This window comes from Poecilia formosa, unplaced genomic scaffold (genome assembly GCF_000485575.1).
Source record: "Poecilia formosa unplaced genomic scaffold, Poecilia_formosa-5.1.2 Scaffold814, whole genome shotgun sequence".
NCBI lineage: Eukaryota > Metazoa > Chordata > Actinopteri > Cyprinodontiformes > Poeciliidae > Poecilia > Poecilia formosa.
Window position 1 is genome coordinate 44,176 of NW_006800753.1, and position 23,139 is coordinate 67,314.

Consider the following 23,139-nt stretch of genomic DNA (forward strand, 5'->3'; position numbering starts at 1 on the left):
TATATATTATACTTACCATTATAGCACACAAATTCCATTGTCTCCATGCACCCAGCATCATCCCATTGACCCAGTGAGTTAACACTAGAGCCGGAAAACCTGACACAATGCTGTTGTCCATAATAATCGTCGGGTTGGCCATTATCCCAGTTCCTAAATGAATATTCTCCAGGACCATAGAAGCTGCTGTCATTTAGGGACCATGTCCAGCTGTTTAATGTGTCGTCGTAGAGACCGATCCATGCCTTGCCTAAATAATTAAAAAACATGTCTATAATATTAAAAAGCTTCAGTGAAGCATGTTTATAGTCACATAGGATAAAACTTTCACTAATAAAGAAAAATTTCAAGTTGAAAACTCACCTGTATAGTTTGAGCTGGTACTTAGAAAGTCATCAACATCAGCTGTGCTTTCAATGGTGGCCAGATCAGTGTAGTCCCGTCTGCAGACGCTCTGAGCTTCTGTCCATGTAAGCAAAGCGTTCACAAAGTAGTACTGATGGCTTTGGGCGCTAGCAACACTGAGCAGGGCGCCTGAAATAAAACCAATTAAACTTTAACAGCATTGAATTACAGGCATTGCATTCATTTTCCTTATTTATTCCAAGTATTCTTTCTGTGGAAAATGTCAGCAAAAATAGTGATTAAGATTATTAGTAGTGTATCCAAGTGACAAGATGTGGAGAGTTGAGTTTTCTTCAGCAAGAGTCACTGTCAATTAACTTCAGGTCTACAAGTTGTCCTAAAACCTTTCTACAATTTGTTTTACTTCAATATCCATGATCTGTGTAGGGGTGGGGAACATACCGAGTATTCTCAATGTACCGCGATAATTTCAATTTACGATAGTTAAAATGGCTATATCACAACCAAGTATAAATTGTTTTTCAAATAATAAACTTTTGCCGTCAAATTCACTATGAGTACGGTTTATCCGACACCCTATGAATGCGTCACTAAGCCCTCACCCCTCCCAACAGGCGCAGAGCTATAGGGCCCCGGGTCTGGAGGTGCCAGGGAGGAATGGTTTCAAGTCGCTTTAATGTTCGGGCTGACGTCCTCTGGGGAGACGCTGGGTCACTGGCTGTTGCACTGGGAAGAACTGCTGAGAGGTGGAGGATGGTGGCGGAATGGTTAGAGGCTGCAGTCTCTGGTGTTGACGGTGGCCATGTTGGTCCCCCCAGCGGCCAGAGGTGCGCGGGACAGTTGTGGCCCTATCAGGCGGGGGACGGACTCCAAAACCTCCTGGGTCTTCTTAGACTCCAATAGGAGAGACTGGAAATTGGCACCAAATGCGCATCAGGGGTGATGGGGCCATCCAGCAGGTCCTTCTGGAGCTTCTTGGACATAGATGGCGAGAGGCAGAGCCAGGTGGTTCTCTGGATCAGAGTAGCCCAGGCAGCTGTCCATGAGGAACAAACACTGAGGTGACGCACAGATTGAGTATGCATCAGCCACCTTGCAGAGAGAGCCCTTCAGCTCCACTGGTAAGGCAGCTTCCTCCACCCATTTGAGATGCCGCATGCCAACAAAGCGGCATTATTGGTGGCAGCCATTATCTGATAGTCACACTGGTGGGCGTGGTCAGAGAACCTGGTGATCAGCTTAGAAGGGGGCACAGGATGTGTTTGTCCTGGCCCCAAACACATCAGCGAGCCCCGGATCCAGAGTAGGAACAGAGGGAAAACTCTGCTCTGTAAACCCCTCCACCCTGGTGATAGGCACATAAGTGGAGACAGGCGCCCTCAGCTTCGCAGGCTCAGCCGCTGCCTCAGTTATGTAAACCATTACATGAGTGAGGCCAGATGGGGTCTGGACGGCGACTCGGGGCGGAGCCAAACTATCCCGCCAGATCATTCGAATGTGGCGGGCGAGGTTAGGGGATGGGAACCCCCTTAGTGTTAGCCACCTCCTTGATCAAGCTAGGTAGCTCAAGGAGGAGCGAGCCCACAACTAGGAGCGGGGTTGAGTCTGATATACGGAGCCTGGGGTTGACTGAGCATCCACTCTTTCCCACTGCAGTGCTTCCTAGCTGCTGCTCCTGCCGTCGTCCTCATCGTCATCCTCTCTGCCAGTGGAATCATCCAACTCACGCTCAGCATAGTTAGCATCCCGCTCAGCGTAGCTAGCATCTCCCCACAAGCAGTGACCGGACTCGGTGGGCCCGGCGTCCTGCCTAGCACCAGCCTTGAAAATGTCTAAACTCCACCTCCTCTCCTCCAGCAGGAGGAGAGCACAGGAGGTCAGGGCGAGGTTGGCGTGCTGGGAGCCCAGGCATCCCTCGCATATCCAGTGCTTGTCAAATGTACCCCATCTGACAAAACGGGCACAAACGGACATTTGCTCTAAAGATAGTGTTACCTTACGCAGAAGAAAAAGGTGGAGCCTTTTGTCCGGTCTGAACATTATTTATACAGACTAGGATGGGGGAAGACATGCGGCAAAGGTTGCCAGGTCAGGAATCGAAATTGCGACAGCCGTGTCGAGGAATAAGGCCTCCATATGTGGGTTGTGTTTAACTTCTGTGCCACCACAGCACACCCCACTAACAACATTTTGGTGTTAAAATGTCTCTCTTTCATAATGAAATGTAAAGTCTTACCAGTAGCTGCAGTAATGTTGATGCCACTGCTCCTGATGTTGTCAAGAACAGAGAAGAGAGTGAATGTGTAGTTTGTTGCAGGAGAGAGAGATGAGACTGTGTAGGTTACTGGTCCATCTGCAACTGGGGCACTGATGAATGTCTCCACACCATTAAACAGGAGAACAAAGCTGGTGCTGTTGTTGATCTTGTTCCACTGCAGAGTGACGCTGATCTCAGCTTGTCCCAACTTCATAAATCCTTCTGCATTTCGAGGAGCTGATTTTTTAGAAAAAGGAGATGTTTAGTTCAGACTTTTGCAGTTGGGTTTTCTTGTATATCTATGACTAGCCAGGATCTTAACTGTAGTTTACAAAAAACATGTCCAGGTCAGTTAAACAAACAAAGAGCAATGGGAATATATGATAGAGCTAACTGCTTTTGATGGAGAGAAGCTCTGGCTCTCCTGTCTCTGAAGGTGAGCTTAGTCACCCAAAGAGAAGAAAACCTGATTAATCTGTTTATACTGGGGTCTCAGTTTTGTAGTCAGAGTTCATATTTCACAAGGAATTGTTAAAGCATGGAAAGACTGAATATTTATGATAAACTCCTAAAGCAGCTGAACGCCTGCGTTCTGTTTCCTGTTGTATTTTCCGGGGGTTAGAGGGTTTTTAACTACTAATTGAAAACAAGAAGTGCTCTGATTGTTCAGGGTACTGATGAAAACAAAAGCATTTGCTCCTGAGTTTCTGTTAGAGCGGATGACTAACAAAGAAGTTGGTCATAGTTTGGAGTCTATAAGTTTTGTCTCAGTACCAAGTACATACACAAATAGTACTAAAAAGAGGAGAAATCAAACCATTTTTTATAGATGATAAGCTAAATGTATTTTTCTTCAAATAAAACCAAAGGAAATGATGGTGTGATTAGTTATGGTGTGCAGTAAAATATCTTACCAGTCACAGCTGTCAGTTGCTCTACACTGATTCTCACATTCTCACTCTCTTCACTGGACCAGTGAAGAGAGTGAATGTGTATCTGGTTCCAGCAGTGAGAGATGAGACTGTGTAGTTCACTGGTCCATCTCCATCTGGTGCAGTGATGTTTATCTCTGTGCCGTTAAACTGCAGAATAAAGCTGCTGCTGCTGCTGTTGTTGATCTTGTTCCACTGCAGAGTGATGCTGCTCTCATCTTGTGTCAATACTCTGAAGGGTTGAGGTTCTAACACACACAGACACAATATATATTACAATATAAAGCCTTAGTTTTACCAAACATAAAACGTGTTTCACATTGGCTTTGGTTAAGGACATAACTACAATTTATAGAAATGAGTGAATAGCAGGTTATGTGTGTAAATACATATTGGAATTTTCTAGTTGTAAAAGGAAAACAGATAGTTCTGAATTGTTTGTAAATTATTACAATATTACCTGTACAATATGCCACCCAACATGCAGATGGCCTTTGAAGTTTGTAGACGTAGTATCCATAACAACGTTTGATCTGGATGGTGTGTGAGGGAAAAAGGCAGCAGGAATCCACCCAGGCGTTACACACAGTGCGAGTTGCGATTTCATTAAGCTGGACTGGATGAGGCTCAGTTATCCACATAGGACCATAGGCTCCACAGCTGTTTTCTGCTATGCATTTCTCTGGAATCTGAGCGCTGGTCTGACCCAAATAAAAGCGATACCAACCACTCCAGTAAATGTAATAGTCACAGTGTAAGGCTGAATAGTCTGTATTCTCTGTTGAACGCCAGGCATCATTCAGTACAGTGTAGGTGGCACAGGGGTCAAGGCATTCAGCAACTCCATTGGTGGTGATGCACTCTGTGCCAGAAGGACAACACTGACAGCTGGAACAAGGAGCTTCAAATAGAATATGTGGGACAAAACAGAAGATAAACATTATAAGTAAAGACACAAAATACTTTTGGTTTTATTTCGGCTTATTGTCAGATTTTGAGTTAAAGAGGGTGAAGAGGCTTGTGAGAATGTCACTAAAGGTGCAGTCAGAAGGAAATCAAAAAAATCACATCTCACTATGAGTTAAATAAAAAAATTAGCTTTAAGTCTTGGTTTTATTAGATTTTTAGAAGGTGTACAACAAATAAATGAAATAATATCTTAAATCCTTTTCATCAGTCAGATGACAGCCTGACATCTACATGTCGCTTTCCATTTGCAGTTTGTCTCTACATGGCTTAAACAAATCCTGCTCTGGACAAAAAACAGAAAAATCTCACACTCCCTTTAAATTTGAAAATGTTGACCCTATTAGAAAATATAATGACCACTAGACATGTTTCCTTACTTTGTTGACCTTCAACTGAGAATCTTTAGTTACTACACAGCAGATATTTGAGTAATTTCTTAAGGCTTTAACCGTCTTAGAACAGAAAAGTGGGTTATGAGAGGTGGAAGACGTGTGGCAATGGTCACCAGAACAGGCCATGAACCTGTAACGGTTGTGCTTTACCCCTGCGCTACCGAGTCTTTTAAATTTTTATATAGCAGATGGGTCTTGTTTGGTGACCAACCAATAGACTGCAGACTAACAGAATTTTTGTGTTAAAAGGTCTCCCTTTCTTAATAAAATGTAAAGTCTTACCAGTAGCTGCAGTAATGCTGATGCCACTGCTCCTGATGTTGTCAAGAACAGAGAAGAGAGTGAATGTGTAGTTTGTTGCAGGAGAGAGAGATGAGACTGTGTAGGTTACTGGTCCATCTGCAACTGGGGCACTGATGAATGTCTCCACACCATTAAACAGGAGAACAAAGCTGGTGCTGATGTTGACCGCATTCCACTGCAGAGTGATGCTGCTGTCATTCTGTGCCGAAGCTGCAAAACCTTCTGCATTTGGTGGGACTAAGATAAAAACAATACAAAATGTCACAGAAAATTAAACAGGAATTAAGCATTTCGTTTCACAGCATAATTGGGGGTTTATATATACTTTTATTTGTTAAACAAGAGCAAAGCCTTCAAAAATGTTTATTGGTTCCGTGTTGCATAATGCAGTTTTTCCTCTTAAGAAGAAATAGATAATTTTTCCAAAAATATTTCTAAGAAATGCAAGAATTATCTCATTATAATGAACAACTCCTCACAAGCCAGCTGGTGAAAATGCATGTGATACAGTAGTTTGCTTAGAGACTGTAGTTGAGGGGCCTGCAGAAAATGACTACACCACAGTCATCTGTTGTGTAAAATTATGGAGCTTAAGCAGCAGAAATGAGATGCATTACTTGGTTTGTAGCAGACGAATGGCAAACTGAGGCTGCAACTTTCATCCGACCATCTTCCAGAGTCATTAAATGATCCAGCAACACACTGATCACCAGAGGGACCATTGGGTTCGCCATCCGCCCAGTATCGAAACAGAGAGTCGCTGCCATCAGACCACAGCTTTTCCCGATACAGTCCAATGAAAACAGTGCTGGCACCTACTAGGGTTCTGATGATTTCATTTTCTGTCTGATTTCGTACACTGGGATGGAAAAACAATGTTAATAAGCAATCACATTAAATACAGTACACAAGGAAAAATAATCTGTGTTGGGTTTCTTTTGATTTTTCAGTTTCAAAACAAAAAAAATAGCTGTTTTTTTTTTCATTTTTTTTATTTAGGTACTAAAAATAACTTAAAATTGAAAATTTTAAATCCACAGTGTTTGATTTTTGCTTCAGCTATTAAATCTGAACTAAAATATGCAGTTATTTATAAATATTGACATCAAATATAACCCTAAGAAAAGCAATATTATGATTGTTAGAAGTAGGGCAGATAAGCATCTGATAACCCCTGACTTCTCTTTATCTGATACTATTCTCAATGTGTGCAATGAAGTCATTACATTACATAAATGTAATGTCCTAAGTGATGGCATGAGGCTACTATGACCTGTCTGATGATCGTGACATCCATAGGCAGTATCGTATGATACACAAGCTAATATGCTGATCAGAAAGTTTGGAATGTGTGCATCCTCTGTGAAGGTGGCTCTTTTTAAAGCTTTTTGTACTTCACTATACACTGCCCATCTGTGGCGACGATACAAAAAAGTAGCCTGCAGAAACTTTATGTGGCATACAATGATGGCATGAGGCTACTACTCAAAGTGCCTAGATGGAGCAGTGCTAGTCATATGTTTGTACATAATGCTGTTCCCACATGTGCAGCTGTGCTCAGGAATCTTATGTATAAATGCATGTGTAGATTATATGTCATGCAATAATATAATTGTAATTTTAGTAAATCCTGCTTTTAGTACTAAGAGATTCTCTTCAAGATTATGGAATCAATGGCGTTATCACTTATTTGTGACTCAGAGAATAAGATGTCATGTTTATTTTTCCCTTATTTTGCTTGTTTTTACCTTTTTACTATAAACCTTTTTTGTGTCTGGAATAAAGATATGATTGATTGAAATATGTAAAATAGAAAATAACGAATGTCGACTAAGATGATGACTACACAAGAAATTATTACACTTTATAATATTAATTGCTTTCTTGGAATGTTTAAGTCAAATTTAATTATATTAGGATCATGAGCTCTCAAACAAATGCGTTGACTCTCTTTAAACAAACAGTTCAAAGGTCATGAAGGGAGACTGGAATCCACACTAAGCTCACACCCCAGACAAGAAGCAACATTTATTGTTAATTTCTTGCTCCGCTGTATCATCCTTCCTGCTGAAGGGCTTTCTCATGTTCACTTGGATTCTTTCTGGTAGAATTTCTTCCAGGCCAAATTAGCCAACAGAAGAAATTGTGAACGATGATGTTGATTTCTGCGCTGTTTTAAAATTGTAGTCTGCCTGTAGTTTTAGCAATGGCAGCGGAGGAAGTGAACGAAGCTGTTCAGTCCATGTTGATCACACTTCCTAATTAATATTAACAGCCACCTTGTTTTACTAGACCCTTGTCTCTTCACAATGTATGATGGCTGTTTACAACGGAGACAATTTCTGGTAAGCTTCATAGCATTGAACTGGCACACTACTGTACATATGTCACTTACAAAAATTAGCGATAGGGTAAAAGATAAACTTAAAAAAGATAAACTTAAAAAGAATTCAAGCCTCCGTGGAGATGAAAGTCATAGGCGGCAGGCAGGCAGAGTTAAAAGGACTAAACTGGTTGAAGGCATTAGCCCTCATTAAAACTGACCGGACAGTAAATGTGACAAGGTTGGAACACAAGAGTCAGAAATCGTGAGGTCAAGATTCAAATCCTTGGCAACTGCTTTAAGGAAATTAATACATATATGTATATGTATATGGGCAGCCCTTTTTCCAACCACACCATGCACTACCACATAGCCTACACTGAAATATATCAAAAACTTACAGGTAGTGAGGAATTCAACAGTGGTGAAAATGACATCAGGCATAAGAAAAGTGACCAGTTGGTTGTTTTCTATAGGAGGATGTGTTCATTAAATTAAAAAGAGGTCAGTTTAATAAACAGGCTACAGAAAAAACAGGTGGAAAATATAAGAATGACTGATGCATGAAAGGATGGAGCAAAGTATGACAACAGATGAGTTACCAACAACTCAGCAACAGAAAGAAAATGGAAAATAGCCGACAGAAAGAAACAGCGCATTGATCTTAGTGCCAAAATAAACCAGGACCAAGTGACTACAAAGAGAAAGAATAACCATACATTAACTTCTTAAAGTAGAAAACAAAAACCCAGAGGAAAACGTCTGGATTTATACACTACAATCCCTCTTTATATAGATTATTATGCATTAATGCAGTATTTGCTTTAATATACCTTCTTGTTATTTACCTGGCCAGATCAACATAATTCTCACGGCAGAATTTCTGAGCTTCTGTCCAGGTTAGTGAAATGCTACTCAAAACATAGGATGGTGATCCACCTACTGTACCTGTAAATATATAGATGAAATGTAGAATAAGAAAACTAAAAGAAAATAATAATGATCTTTCATATATACATATAAAACCCTCTTACCATTATAGCACAAAAATTGCATTGTCTCCATGCACCCAGCGTCATCCCACTGGCCCAGTGAGTTATCACTAGAACCATTAAACTTGACACAATGCTGTTGTCCATAATAATCGTCGGGTTGGCCAGGTTGCCAGTTCCTAAATGAATATTCTCCAGGACCATAGAAGCTGCTGTCATTTAGGGACCATTTCCAGCTGTTTAATGTGTCGTCATAGAGACCGATCCATGCCTTGCCTAAATAAATAATAATAAAAAAGTTTATTACATTAAAAAGCTGCAGCGAAGCATGTTTATAGTCACATATGATAAAACTTTCACTTATATAAGAAAATAAGATAAGGTAATTTTATTTATATAGCACATTTTCAGCAACAAGGCAATTCAAAGTGCTTGAAATGTGGGGTTTGTGATTATACTTGTGTTGTTCACCCATTTTCAAGTTAAAAACTCACCTGTATAACTGGAGTTGGTACTTAGAAAATCATTAACATCAGCTGTGCTTTCAATGGTGGCCAGATCAGTGTAGTCCCGTCTGCAGACACTCTGAGCTTCTGTCCATGTAAGTGAAGTGTTCACAAAGTAGTACTGATGGCTTTGGGCGCTAGCAACACTGAGCAGGGCGCCTGAAATAAAACCCATTAAACTTTAACAACATTGAATTACAGACATTACATTAATCTTCCTTATTTATTCCAAGTGTTCTTTCTGTGGAAAATGTCAGCAAAAATAGTGATTAAAAGCATTTGATTATTATTAGTGTATCCAAGTGACAAGATGTGGAGAGTTGAGTTTTCTTCAGCGAGAGTCAAATAACTTCAGGTCTACAAGTTGTTTGTCCTAAAATCTTTCTAGAATTTGTTTTACTGCAATATCCATGATTTGTGTAGATTAAAAGGGTTTATATTTATTGAACATGGTAAACAGGAACCACAAAGTAACCTTCATAGCTGGTTTGCAGTGTTAAGGTAAGGTAATTTTATTTATATAGCACATTTTCAGCAACAAGGCAATACAAAGTGCTTTACAGGACTTAAAAGGAAATGCAAACAAAATTACAAACCAAAGGAAAGAGCAAAAGAAGAAAAATAATCTAATGTTGATCTAAAGTATGTAAACTAGGAGCTTCTGTTCAGGGTTGCTAAGTATTTCCATTTCTGGGATGGAAGAACAGGAGTTTGAAAATTAGTCTAAATGTTGATCCAGAAGCTTCTACTGTTCTTCTGGTCTCTGCTTCTAAATAGTGAGTACTCTACTGTTTCTGATAAAATAAACTAAAGAGTGACTAATCTAATTCCTTTTATGGGTTAAAAATGAGTACTCCAGAGTTTCTAAATAATCATGATGTAGTACTGGTCTAGGTAGTGAATACTCCACAGTTTCTAAAAAGTAAGCTAAATTCTAAGTTTGTTCTAAACCCTTTTCTTTTTTAAATCCCAGAATAATGAAAGAGAAATAGATTTTTGTAGTTGTCTTAAAGTTAACTAATGTTACTATAATGTTAAACTATTAGAGAAACCCCAGCCGAGGATTCTTTAACTTTTACGTTTATAAACTAATGTTACAGTTATATGAAGGTAAACCTGTGGATGTATTTTAAACACACTACTTACTTAAGTGACATCCTGGCAAAATGGAAACAAGTCGGTCAAAATCAGAGGAACAGAATAAACAAATCTGATTAATCTGGTAAAATTTCCAGATGCTTGAAAGTGCCGACTTCATCTTCAAATTAAACAAGTACATGCAAGTATCAGCATCATTTGAATAGTCAGCCCTCACAGGTTAGGAGGTAGAAGGGACTCCTAGAATCAAATATGATCTGCTACAAAATGTGGACATTAGCTTCAGAACAAAAGTTAAAGATCTTGTAAAGATGCTTAATAAAGCTGCTCTGGACTTTCCTAAGTGAAACAAGTACGTCGTCAATACTGAGGTGAAAGTGCTGATCACATATTCAGTTTATTCACTCAATTTAACAGACAAATCCCATAATCAACATACAAACACATCATCTTCTCACACTTAACCCAAATTATAAAGATAAAATTGAGTGAATCAGGTCTCCGAAGAAGCTATAAAAAGCTAATTTAGGGAACCACAGTGCACTTGCACATTTTTAACACTGAACTTGATTTGATTTGTCTTACTTTTCCTCTCTGCCTCAGTTTCCCACTGTGCAAAAATAAAAAAAATAAAAACAAGATTATTAGAAGCCAGAATAAGATACCAACCTGTGAGCCCAAACAGGATCAGTCTGTAAGCCATCAGCGAAAGCTTCAGAAAAAATAAAGTATCCAGATAATATCTTCTAAATTCAAACACTAAGAATGTATTTCACAACTTATACAAGCTAATGACCTACAACAAAATCTTGAGATGTACAGCATGTTTATCGGTATTTGAGGTGGGTGTGGCAGTTACCAGCAGCTGACAATACAAGAATGAGGAAGAGCATAGTTCTAAGAAAACAACACCAGAGTTCATAGAAATTCACTTTGCAGTAAAAGGCTTTTTTTTTTTTATCAAAAGTCTATTTCCAATATTTTAATTTGTGAGATTAAAAAGTCATGCAAGCAGGTGGCAGCACAGGAATAGCACAGGAGATTGTACTCTGCTTGTTTTCATTCAATGTCAAACTTCTAGTAAAAGTCAGAGTCCTGTCATCTGTAGAAATATTCAGATTATTTTGTAGCTTTCTGGGCGTATCAGAGGTGAACAAGAAACTGTGCAAAATTGGCAAAATGCATAAATCCGTGGCGTGAGAACAATCTCTAAGAAAACAAAATGAATTGGGTCATTATAAATTGTAGAAAAGAGAAAAAAGGTCAAACACATTTTTATCATGGGAGAAATTATTTAACAAAATAATGTCTGGTGAAGTTGTTTCATTTGTTGCAGTGAAATAGTTGGGAGATCCAAACAGAAAGCTAAAGAAGATGGAAGGATAGAACGCATACTTTATTTAGAAGCTTAGAAAACCTGTAGAAGGTAGTTATTTTAAAATAACAGAGAAAAGTAATAACTGAACAATTAAGTCTAATGTAACCAGACAACCAACTTTGAACAGCAAATTTAATAATGATTTAAACATATAAAGAAACAGATGAGTATTGTCTTAACAATGAAGTATCTCTGAAAATCCAAATAAAGTATTGTTTTTCCTCAATATAGCTCTCTAAAATGTAAAAGAAAGAAGACTATAATGGAACAGAAAACAGACACATTAACAAAAAAGAACATTTTTAAATTAAGCTTTAAATCATCATTGGTTGAGTGAAAAAAGCAAGCTGACGACGTCAGAGTCAAATCTGTGCAGATTATCTCAGCATAAATCTGAGATTACTTTAGCCAGAATTTCCTTGTTTTTCACATTTTGAACTTCCTGACAAACTACATTCTTCATCTAAACAAGCAAAACATTTTTCACTGACCGGAATACCAATCGCCCCTTTATATAAAGCATAAGCTTATTTTGTGAGGGTAAAATAAAAGTATTTCGCTTTCATGTGGTTTTCAAGCGTTCTACGTTTGCAAAACTTGTGAAAAAAATTCCCATAGAGGCACAGGCATAATCTAAGAGGCAGAAAATCAGTCAATAATTGATCATATTTATGTGTCAGTAGCAATAAAAAAATCTCTGGCAAAGACAGACATGGAGTGAGGCAGATCTTCACGACGAGCTCTGAATCTAAACCACATATTCCTCCAATCTTTGTCTATGACTAATTATTATTGCAACCGTTTTCATGTCATCCATTGCATAAAACATACAACTGAATCTCTTTTTTCAGGATAGTGTGTGCATTTTTATAGATGTACAGCGAACTGAAAAAGTTGAGAAGCCAAAAAGTCCAGCCTGGAATAAATTGCTAACAGAAGTAGTTTTATAGTAACGCCCTGACAAATTTGCAGGGGTTTTTTGGATTCCTTATTTTCATAAATCTAATAAATTTACAGAATAGGGGAGGAACTCTTCAACTTCAAACAGTTTGCATCAAATCTTTGTGTCAAAATATACTCGAAATATTTTTAATTACCTTGATTAACATTTCCATATTAGAGATGTTATCAACAAATGTTGGTTTTATTTCTGTTTTCACACTGAGCTTAGCTTTGGTTTGATCACTGAGTTTACTTTAGTGGTCCTTTTAATTATTTGCAATTAAATCATATTATAAAGCATAAAGTTAATAGTGTTTCAATTGTGTGCCATCTGTTCTTCAGAGTAATAGCAGAGCAGAAACTCAAAGATGAACACATTTTGCACATTGGGTTATGCTGTCTAGTAAATCTGTCATGAGTTCAGCTAAGCTTTCTGGGAAACTGTTTGTGACGCTAAGAACCAGAGATAACAATAGATGAGCTACAGGAAATACCCGTTTGAAAAGCGGTTTCTGAGTATAGCTTTGGCATGCATTTCAAATAGTTTTAAAGAACTCCCATTACCTCATATGACCTGGCTGTCGCATCACATTTTTGGTTGAACTCTGTGTCACTGAAATTTGTGGTAAATACCTACACCGCCACCTGGTGGTGGGAGATCAGAATTTCACATTCACGTAATGTCCAGGGGAGCAAAATGGAGTCACACTGATTTAAGTTTTGCTTCTTCTTACTTTTACTTTGTTCGTATCACCACATATCTAAGTTTTTTTTCTTTCAGGTTTTTTCAAGTTTCTGCACCTAGCTTCCAGTATTTCATCTAAGACCATTTTTCAATAAAAAGTAACCAATTCATTGATTCCTAAAACTGTATTTAGAGACAACACAATCATAGAAGAAATGTACATAAATGATTAATGAAAATAGAAGAAATTCTTAATTGAGTTCTTGGTGAACAAAAATAGATTACAATATCTCACAAAAGAAAATCAAATCTGTAAAATTACAACATTCCAGAATTTTTAAATTGGTACATAAAATAAACCTCATGTTATTTCAGGGAAAGGAAACAACGTTACAGATGAATTATCCAGAATTTGATTCCCCCGCTGATTTCAAGGTTTGGAAGAAACGATTTTCAGAATAATCTGTGGCGGCAGATTATATTTCCTGAGGAGCTGGATTGAAAAACACACATATGAGTCAAAGGTTAAAAAACCACAAATGGACATATAAAAAAAATCAAAATAGATATTAGCTCACCTCTATCAAAGCGTCTTCTAGCTCTGATTCTGTCATTGTGCTGGGAAGCTTCAACCTCAGATTCATTCCCAAAACATAATCTGTTAACAAAAATTAGACATTTATAATTCATTAGTGTAATAGAAATCTATTCAATTGCAGACTAATAAAAGCAATGCGATAATTGTTTTTGAATAAAATTCTAACTTCAATATTTTTACATAACAAAACATTTCCAAACAGGAAAAAATAAAGAAAAACAAAAAATTAAGATTATTTACTCACTTGGCCCTGTTTGTTGGTCGATGAAGTTTCAAGTTTCAAGCAAGTTGGTTTTGTTGACATGAAAAGAAAACAGAAAAACATATTGGGGTGATTTAATATTCTTTATTTTTTGTAATTTCAAAACTTGTCCACAACACACCTAATATTGATCAGAAAGACAAAATAATTGCAGGTGTTTCAAAATAAGACTTTGGACAATCTTTTTTAAGTTCTGCAGTAAAATTAAAGTAATTAAATCCACATGCAAATTTCAATTTATGTGAAAAATAAGGGAAATCTGTTGGCTTTAACTTATTTGATCTTATCTATTTGATTAAGTATCTTACCAGTAGCTGAAAGTATGCCGACTCCACTGCTTCTGACATTTTCAAACACAGAGAACAGGGTGAATGTGTAGTTTGTACGAGCGGTCAGAGATGTGACTGTGTGTTTCACTGGTCCGTCTCCATCTGGTGCTCTGATGTTTGTCTCTGTGCCGTTAAACTGCAGAACAAAGCTGGTGTTGATGCCGACTTTATTCCATCGCAGAGTGATGCTGGTCTCATCTTGTTCCGATGCTCTGAAGCCCTCTGGATTTTTAGGTGCTAAAACAAGTGAGGACAAATTTAAAAAATTTATTTAAAACCTTTGTCCTCTAAAAGTTTACATTTATGAACAATATTGTCATGATGATGAAAAAAGTCCCACAATCTTAAGACACAATAATTTTATTAGGAACATTTCCAAGTCAATTAATGTTATTTTATCAAATTCTAATATAAGAAATCAAATCTGGTAAAGTAAAACAAATGTTTATGTTCAAATGCTGAAGCATAAAATAAAGTTCAAGGATCAGTTTATTTTTGAGTTTTGCTGTTTGAATGAAGATAGTTTGATTGGTCCATTAAATGTGCAACAGATTTAAGTATATTTTGCTTTTTGCAAAATGATATAAATACATAATCATGTAATAAAGACGGACTAAAATGGCCAAATTATGTTTGCATATGAGACTCGTTAGTCTTTTCATATTTGAGTGATGATTGTCTCAAAAATGTGTTAATATGTTTATATTGAACACTGAGTTCCTTTACACTAAAGTTTAAAACACTTATTGTTCAAGTTTCTGCTTGATGTCTGTTTGCTCTCAGCATATATTTCACATTTTAAAAATTTCAATTCTATTAATTTATTTTCTACCCATATACAATTTAGCCTTCTGGCTCATAGTGTTACTTCCTCATTGCACTAGACAATGTAGTCCCACAAAAAATAAGACGGCCCACTAGTGTTTTCATACCTTAGACATTGTGCCCATAAAAATAAGGCATTTATTCACAGCAGCTTGGTTCCATGATTTAATTCAAAGCTGCATATTTTAAAGCACATCTCTTGGAATTTGGAGAGAAAACGTAATTCTATGCATCTACAAATGTCCTACTTAATCTAAAAAAATAGAGTACTTTTGTTATTTCAACAATAAAGAACATCATACCTTTCATCATTAATGGAATACAATAAACATAGTCTGAGGTTTTGTTTCAGCACAGTTGTCAAACTTACACCGTTTATACTTTCAGTTAATATTGACTGGATAAATCTTGTAGCTATAGAAATAATCCAAAAATTTTATTTATGTCGGGGATCACCCTGAGATAAATAAAATTTAATTTGAGGTTTAGGTTTAGTTTTAAGTGTGATGTTTGCAGGTTTGGATCATTGATGGTTCAACCTGATTTTGAAGATTTTGGAGGAAAACTTGTTTGCCTTGGTTGTGAATAAATGAATGTACTTTATTTTCATACCAGTGACAACCTAAATATTAAAGACTAAAAATGGATGATTAATTTAATGACATTTATCTCCTTGATATGTGATGCAAGCTTTTTGTGATTTGAGGAACTTAGAAACGAATTTCTCAAACACTGAAAATGAAAAATGCTGTGATAATCACAAAAAATATAATTTACATTTGATCCTTGACTTATAATGATTAATAGAATCAGATCTGAACAAGAATCAGCCAAGAAGATATTTTGATACATCAATTCTTGCTTTGTATTTACTAAGTGATTTTTGCGATTTACCAAACTGCCTGCAACTCTTTAAATACGAGTTTATTAGTAGAGCTTGTTTTGTATCTCAACACAAGCAGGATTAATGTACAAGAGATGTTGCATGACTGTGTTTTTGTGTTTGTTATGATGTAAAGCACTTTGAAATGCCTTGCTGCTGAAATGTGCTGTACACATAAAATTTGATTTGACTTTGATTTGAAGAGATGAAAAGTTAACCATTTAGGTTTGACATATTAGAATTACAGTATCTTACCAGTGACCACCGCAATGCTGACTCCACTGCTTCTGACGTTTTCAAACACAGAGAAGAGAGTGAATGTGTATCTGGTTCCAGCAGTGAGAGAAGAGGCTGTGTGAGTCACTGGTCCATCTCCATCTGGTGCTCTGATGAATGTCTCAACGCCGTTAAACAGGAGAACAAAGCTGGTGCTGTTGTTGATCTTGTTCCACTGCAGAGTGACGCTGCTCTCATCTTGTTCTAACTTCATAAATCCTTCTGCATTTCGAGGAGCTGATTTTTTGAAAAAGAAGATGTTTAGTTCAGATTTTTGCAGTTGGGTTTTCTCCTAAATGTACGAGTACCCAGGATCTTAACTGTAACTTACAAAAAAAAAAAAAAAAACATCTCCAGGTCAATTAAACAAACAAAGAGCACTCTGCAGGTGTCCATTATGACACTTTTATGTGGCAGCATAGAGCCTCCCCTTTTGATTGACACCGCATGCGACCAATGTTATAAAATGGCTTCTTCCGACCCAACAATATCCAGGGATGGGCTTGAGCACGTTTTGACATGCCTGTATTCTTTCTGGAATATTTCTGACAGGTCAACTTGAAAACTAAATCTAAAGCCACCAATGTGTAGCCAACACACGTCCTCTCATAAGGATATAAGGTATTTTAGGATTTGTTTTAACATGAATCCACCAGCTACATGCATAACCATGCGCAATGTGTGCATCTGTGCTGTGTCAAAGTCAGACTCTGTGCGCCCTCATGCGTAACGCTGTCTACAGGACTTTTTATCACCAACAGGGAGCCGTGGAGAGACACGTTGTCAGAACGTGTCAAAACTGGATGTATTTCTTCAGCCAGGCCCGGCCGCATTGGCAGGCATTGGGGGACATTGCCCATCCACAGACTCAGCCGTGCCCCCTCTGGACTGGAAGCTGTTTGTTGTTTTTACCTTAGAATGGCCAACAGTCTGTTATTCCTATATCAATTTGATACAGTAGGGGCTTCCGCATGTCCCATATCTGTGTCCTCTGTCACCTTTTTCAGTCGTTGAAACTGTTTAATCCGTTGTTAACATGTGGTAACCTGTTTTTCCGAGCCACCTTCAAATGCAACATGAACGCTGAGACGCTAGCACTGGGTTTACACTTGTGTGGGAGTGAAGGAGACCTGCTGCTGCTGTGTGAAGCTACGCAGGTGTGTTAGAATCATGGCAGCAAACCAGCAAAACAGAAATAACTTTGCACAGTTTTTCCCCCAAACTAACCGACTGAGTTGAGTAAAGGTGTTGGATGCAGGTAATGTTAGTGAAAAGATGACTAGCTAATAATACAGCACCTTAAGCTTGTTAACAAGTAGCCTTTAGGCTACTGATGTTGTTGTCTATGTTCAGCTATGAAGATTCATTTCACCTCCCGCAAAATAAGTCGATGTTAAACTCGTCTGGAGCTGGGGCTGTATTCAGCAAAACTTCACAACTCACAGGAGTGGATGATTATGGCCGTAAGAGTGCTGACAAGTTTAGGATTTGAGAATACCAGACATTTTTAGTCGTTCACTATTACAATCAGAGCAAGGTTGGTAGAGTGTACCGAAGAGCGAGAATGGGGGGCCGAGGGAATGGTGGCATGGGAGGACCGAGGCGGTTTCAAAGAAGGAGGAGTGAATGTGGTGGGGGGGAAGCGTATCATTACACTGCAGGGGGGACTATGGACAGGGGGTTAGTGTACCATTAGGGGAGGGGGGGGTGAAGAAAGTGGGGGGCACGATGGGGAGGGGGGGCGAAGGAGAGAAGTTGAGGGGGACTGCTGGAGGAAATGCGGCAGGGGGGAAAGAGGGGGCCTGAGGGGAGGGTTGAAGGAGAGATGGTGGCGGGGCTGGGCGAGGTCTAGTGTACCATCGAGTGCTGGGGGAGGACAGACAGACAGCATATTGCAAGAAGCGGGAGGAGGTCTGACTATACGCTAACCCCTCAGATATGCTATTTTATTTATATCATTATAAGTAATTTCAAAACAATATTACTATGAGTAATATTGTGTCTACCAGAAGATTCCTCTGGTCATTATCTTTCATTAGAGCCTCATTGATGACTCTATGTTGAAGCACTGAGGAGTTCGAATCATTTGAAGTTTGTATATCAGGTGTTGTCCAAGTGTGCCATTTGGAGACGCCAAATGGAGACTTCGAATGGCACACTTGGACAACACCTGTACATCCTCATAAATAAACATGTCCAAAATGACATTTCTTTTTTGTGCTATTTTGATCAATCTTGAATCCATGAGCAGAATACTTTATTCAAGTAAAGTATTCTTGAATACTTTACTTGGACCCCATGGACCCCAACCATGGGTTGGGGTTCCCAACCCATGGACCGCACAAGAAATAATTAAATATTTCTGTTTTATGTATTGTTTGAGTCTGGAGGATCTTTTATTTTGAAAATCCTTTAACCGGATTCTCTCCGTTACTTGTGCGCCAACATTGAGCCCACAAGCAGCAAAATGAGTAAGAAATGGATCAGATGTCTTTGGAAAGTTTCTTTGCGAAGGGGAAAAGGCCCAGAGAAGAGACAGGAGAATGGATTTATCCCGGACCGATAGGTGACTCCCATATTACAAGCCCGCTCTGCGTAACATGCGGCGACCGGCTGCTAATGAGGCAATGAAGCTTCAAACTGCTTCGCCATGTAGAGACAAAGCAGGCTGTGGATATAAGCAACATTTCGGGTGTCATTGTCTCTCATCACTCTCAGGTGGAACCGTCTTGTTGCAGAGAAACAAGCTCAGGGCTTCCGTTAGTCATTACTGAGTTAAAATTTTCATGAAAGTAAAATGTTCATTTTTGTGGTGCATTTGTATCTTATTTTGAAGGGATATGTAAACATTACCATAGCAACCAGAGTCAGAGAGCATTTGGGCAGTGGTTGAGAGATGAGTAGGGCTTGTAAATGGTAAATGGACTGAACTTATATAGCACTTTATCCAATCATTTTTGACCACTCAAAGTGCTTTACACTAGAATCACATTCACCCATTCGCACTCACAAACGCTCAAACATTTATACACCAATACGCAGCTCGAACATCCCGATTCCAGAGGATAATCCAGTAAAACCCCCAATATAGCAAACGGGATTTTAAAATAACCAAACATGGATGACGATGTAGAAGCAATAGTGATAGTTTGTGGACTCATCTGAAGAGATAAAAGACATAATAAAAAGAAAAGGCGGTGGATAAAAGATGACAGGAGCAGCCGCTCTATTTGCAGCACTATGATTTGGAGGCGAGTTATGTTTTTTCATAGTTAACATTTTTAACGGAATAAAAATAATACAAATAAATAATAATGACCTTTACATATAATAATAAACATTTCCACATATCATCTCCGATATCCACCAGACTCTCAATTGCGCGATATGTCAGCTGTTTGGGATTCCCCTCTGTTCTTACGTCACCGAGCTTTCTGATTGGCTACCTGTCACATGCAACAGGTTGTATTCTCGTCCCCAGTCAGAAAAAACCCCACAGGTTGCGATAAAAGGGCCAAGACAACCAACATTAGGCATATTCAGGCTTTAGCGGGAACACCAACATGCAGAAGCCTGATCTAACGGTTCCACCAACATTCCCCTCCGCCGCCGGGCCGCAACAAAATTTCCAAGTCTTGACCGTCCACGGTAATAAAAAGGTTGGGTACCTCTGCTTTTATTCTACAGATTTATGGTATTTCCCAGTCCATACATTACACACTCAATGTGTATTTACATGAATGGAAATGAAAAATCCGGGTGAAGCGAAATTTTTAAATTGTTTTTTTGTTACAAACTTAATAGCTACAAACAAAATTAGAAAATTTAGCTTGTCTTCTTCATAAAGAGACCAAGATTGTGCTTGTACTACAAAAATTACTCAAAAACAGCAGCTGATTTAATTTGGGTATAACTTTTCAGCCGTTTTTGGTGACTTTGGTCCTACCAGTTAAGGGTATAAAGCATTGAAACACTGAATAATTTATTCTAAAACCCTTAAAAAGCAGTTGAACAATTGAGCTGCATTTTCCATTGTAATTTCCAGGGGTGAAGGTTAAGGGGTTTTCAGTACTAACTGAAAACAAGAAGTGCTGATTGTTCAGGAACTGGTGAAAACAATGTGAGCTTTTCATGAGGAAACATAAGTATTTGCTCCCGAGTTTTGTTGTAACTGATGACTAACAGAGAAGTTGGTCATAGTTTGGAATCTGTAGGTTTTGTCTCAATACCAAGTACATACACAAACAGCACTAGAAAAATGGATAATTCAGACAATGTTTTACAAATGGTTTATGAATGTATTTTTATCAAAATAAAACCAAAGGAAATGATGGTGTGATAAGTTACGTTGTGCAATTAAATATCTTACCAGTCACAGCTGTCAGTTGCTCTACATTGATTCTCACATTTTCAAACACAGTGAAGAGAGTGAATGTGTATTTGGTTCCAGCAGTGAGAGATGACACTGTGTGGTTCACTGGTCCATCTCCATCTGGAGCTCTGATGAATGTCTCTGTGCCATTAAACTGGAGAACAAAGCTGGTGCTGTTGTTGATCTTGTTCCACTGCAGAGTGATGCTGCTCTCATCTTGTGTCGATACTCTGAAGGGTTGAGGTTCTAACACACACAGACACAAAATATATTACAATATAAAGCCTTAGTTTTACCAAACATAAAACTTATGTTTCACATTGGCTTTGGTTTAGGACATAACTACAATTTCTAGAAGTGAGTGAATTGGGTGTTGTGTGTGTGCAAATACATGTTAAAATTAAAGTCGCAAGCGGCGTTGGAGGCCCTCGCAGCAAAGCGCGCCGAAGACCTATTTGCAACCGCGGGGGTTCCAGCACCACCACTCTCTCGCCACCACTGACACTCTGGAGCAGTTCCCCCAGCCTTGATGTTTCATGGCGAATAGTCAAAGTTTGGGACTTAGCCCCGCCCACATGCTTTGATATAGGAAAACTCCTTTGATAACTTTTCACTCTCAATGCCTCAAGACTGTGCTGACTGAGTTTGAAGCCTGGATCTGGAAAGCTCTAAGACGAGTTCGCTGAGATACGACATCAATGGAAAAGACAAAAGGGAGACTTTGATCCAAAATGGCCGACTTCCTGTTGGGTTTGGACCATGGCCCTAAGAGACTTTTTTTGTAGGACCTGACAAGTCACACATGTGTACCAAGATTCATAATTGTGGGATAAAGCATGGCTGGGGGCTGATTTGTTAAAATACTCTAAGGAGCGCTGTGGAGGAATTAGGCCACGCCCACCACATTTTTCACTGGATTCCTGTCGGGGGGTGGACAAGGATCGATCTCAGTGAGTTTGGTGCAACTGGACTGAAACGTGGAATCTAGAGCCAAACGTGTGGCGGCGGCGTGACCTGTGATTTGGCCGCGCCACCATGGCCATGTCCTCCACTGGAAACTCTTGGCGCTTTAAAGCAAGTGAGACCAACTTGTTATCAGTCATCTGACACCAGATCATCTTGATTAGGTCAAGAGAGCCAGAGTTGTATGTTTCCAAGTAAAATAAAGTCACTTCCTGTTCTGAGGGGGCGGGGCTTAGGTGAGGTCAGACTATGACAACATAGGATCGTCAGGCATTCAACCAGGATCCCTCATACCAAGTTTGGTGCCAATTGACCTTTCTATGTGAAAGTTGTAGCGGTTGGTTTTCTTTGGCGAGTACGCCAACTTCGGCGCCTCGGAACGGCCCCCTCAACATGAACTCACCATTTTGATAACTTTTAATGCCACACCCATTAACTGCATCCTGACCAAAAATGAAGCCGATAGGTCAAAATCGCTAGGAGGAGTTTGTTAAAGTTTGACGTGAGTAAAATGGAAAAATGGCGAAAATTTGACCTTTGACCCAAAATTGCCGCCTCCCTGAGCATTTTAGGGGGTACCTCCAACAGACATTTTTCTGGATTTGGGGAGATCTACCTACATACCAATTTTCAGATCTCCACGACCTACGGTTTCCCTCAACTCACATTAGGGGGCGCTGTACAGCAGTTTGGCCACGCCCACTTCGGATTCCATGAGAATCTGAACATTTTCGTCGGGGGACAATTTTGGGTGGGGTTTGGTGAGTTTTTGAATATGTTAAAGGCCCCAAACAGCCCCCCGAAGCGACAAAAAAATAAAAAGAAGAAGAAATCTTGCGATTACAATAGGCCTTCGCCAGCGCTTCGCTGCTCGGGCCTAATTAGCTGGTTGTAAAAGGAAAGCAGATAATTCTGAATTCTTTGTAAATTATTACAATATTACCTGTACAATATGCCATAGAGCATCCATACGGCTGTTGAAGTTTGTAGACGTAGTATCCATAACAACGTTTGATCTGGACGGTGTGCGTGGGAAAATAGCAGCAGGAACCCGACCAAGTGCTACACACAGTCCGAGTTACGGTTTCGTTAAGCTGAACTGGATGAGCCCCATTTATCCACAAAGTAGCATGAGTTCCACATCTTCTTTCTGCTACACATTTCTCTGGAATCTGAGCGCTGGTCTGACCCAAGTAAAAGCGATACCAACCACTCCAAGCAGTGTAATAGTCACAGTGTAAGATTGAATAGTCTGTGTTCTCTGTTGAACGCCAGGCATCGTTCAGTACATTGTTATTCACACAGGCGTCAATGCATTCAGCAACTCCATTGGTGGTGATGCACACCGTGCCATCAGGACAACACCGACAGCCGGTACAAAGATCTTCAAATAGAATATGTGGGACAAAACAGAAGATAAACATTATGAGTCTAAAGACACAAAATACTTTTGTTTTTATTTTGACTTATTGTCATATTTTGAGTTAA

General features: G+C 39.0%; 1 protein-coding gene across 2 annotated transcripts in view; it reads right to left on the minus strand.

The window, feature by feature from the left end:
* Positions 1 to 23,139, minus strand: part of LOC103131690 (uncharacterized) — a 49,780-nt gene that overhangs the window by 10,485 nt on the left and 16,156 nt on the right. The window contains exons 10-11 of one of the 2 annotated variants that reach the window (XM_007543386.2): positions 5,199 to 5,348; positions 4,016 to 4,456 (exon numbers count right to left, since the gene is read on the minus strand). The exons of the other annotated variant lie outside the window; for it this stretch is intronic. Of the exons in view, the coding sequence (XP_007543448.1) occupies positions 4,016 to 4,456; positions 5,199 to 5,348 (591 nt within the window). The remainder of the gene's footprint in view (positions 1 to 4,015; positions 4,457 to 5,198; positions 5,349 to 23,139) is intronic. 2 annotated transcript variants of the gene reach the window in all.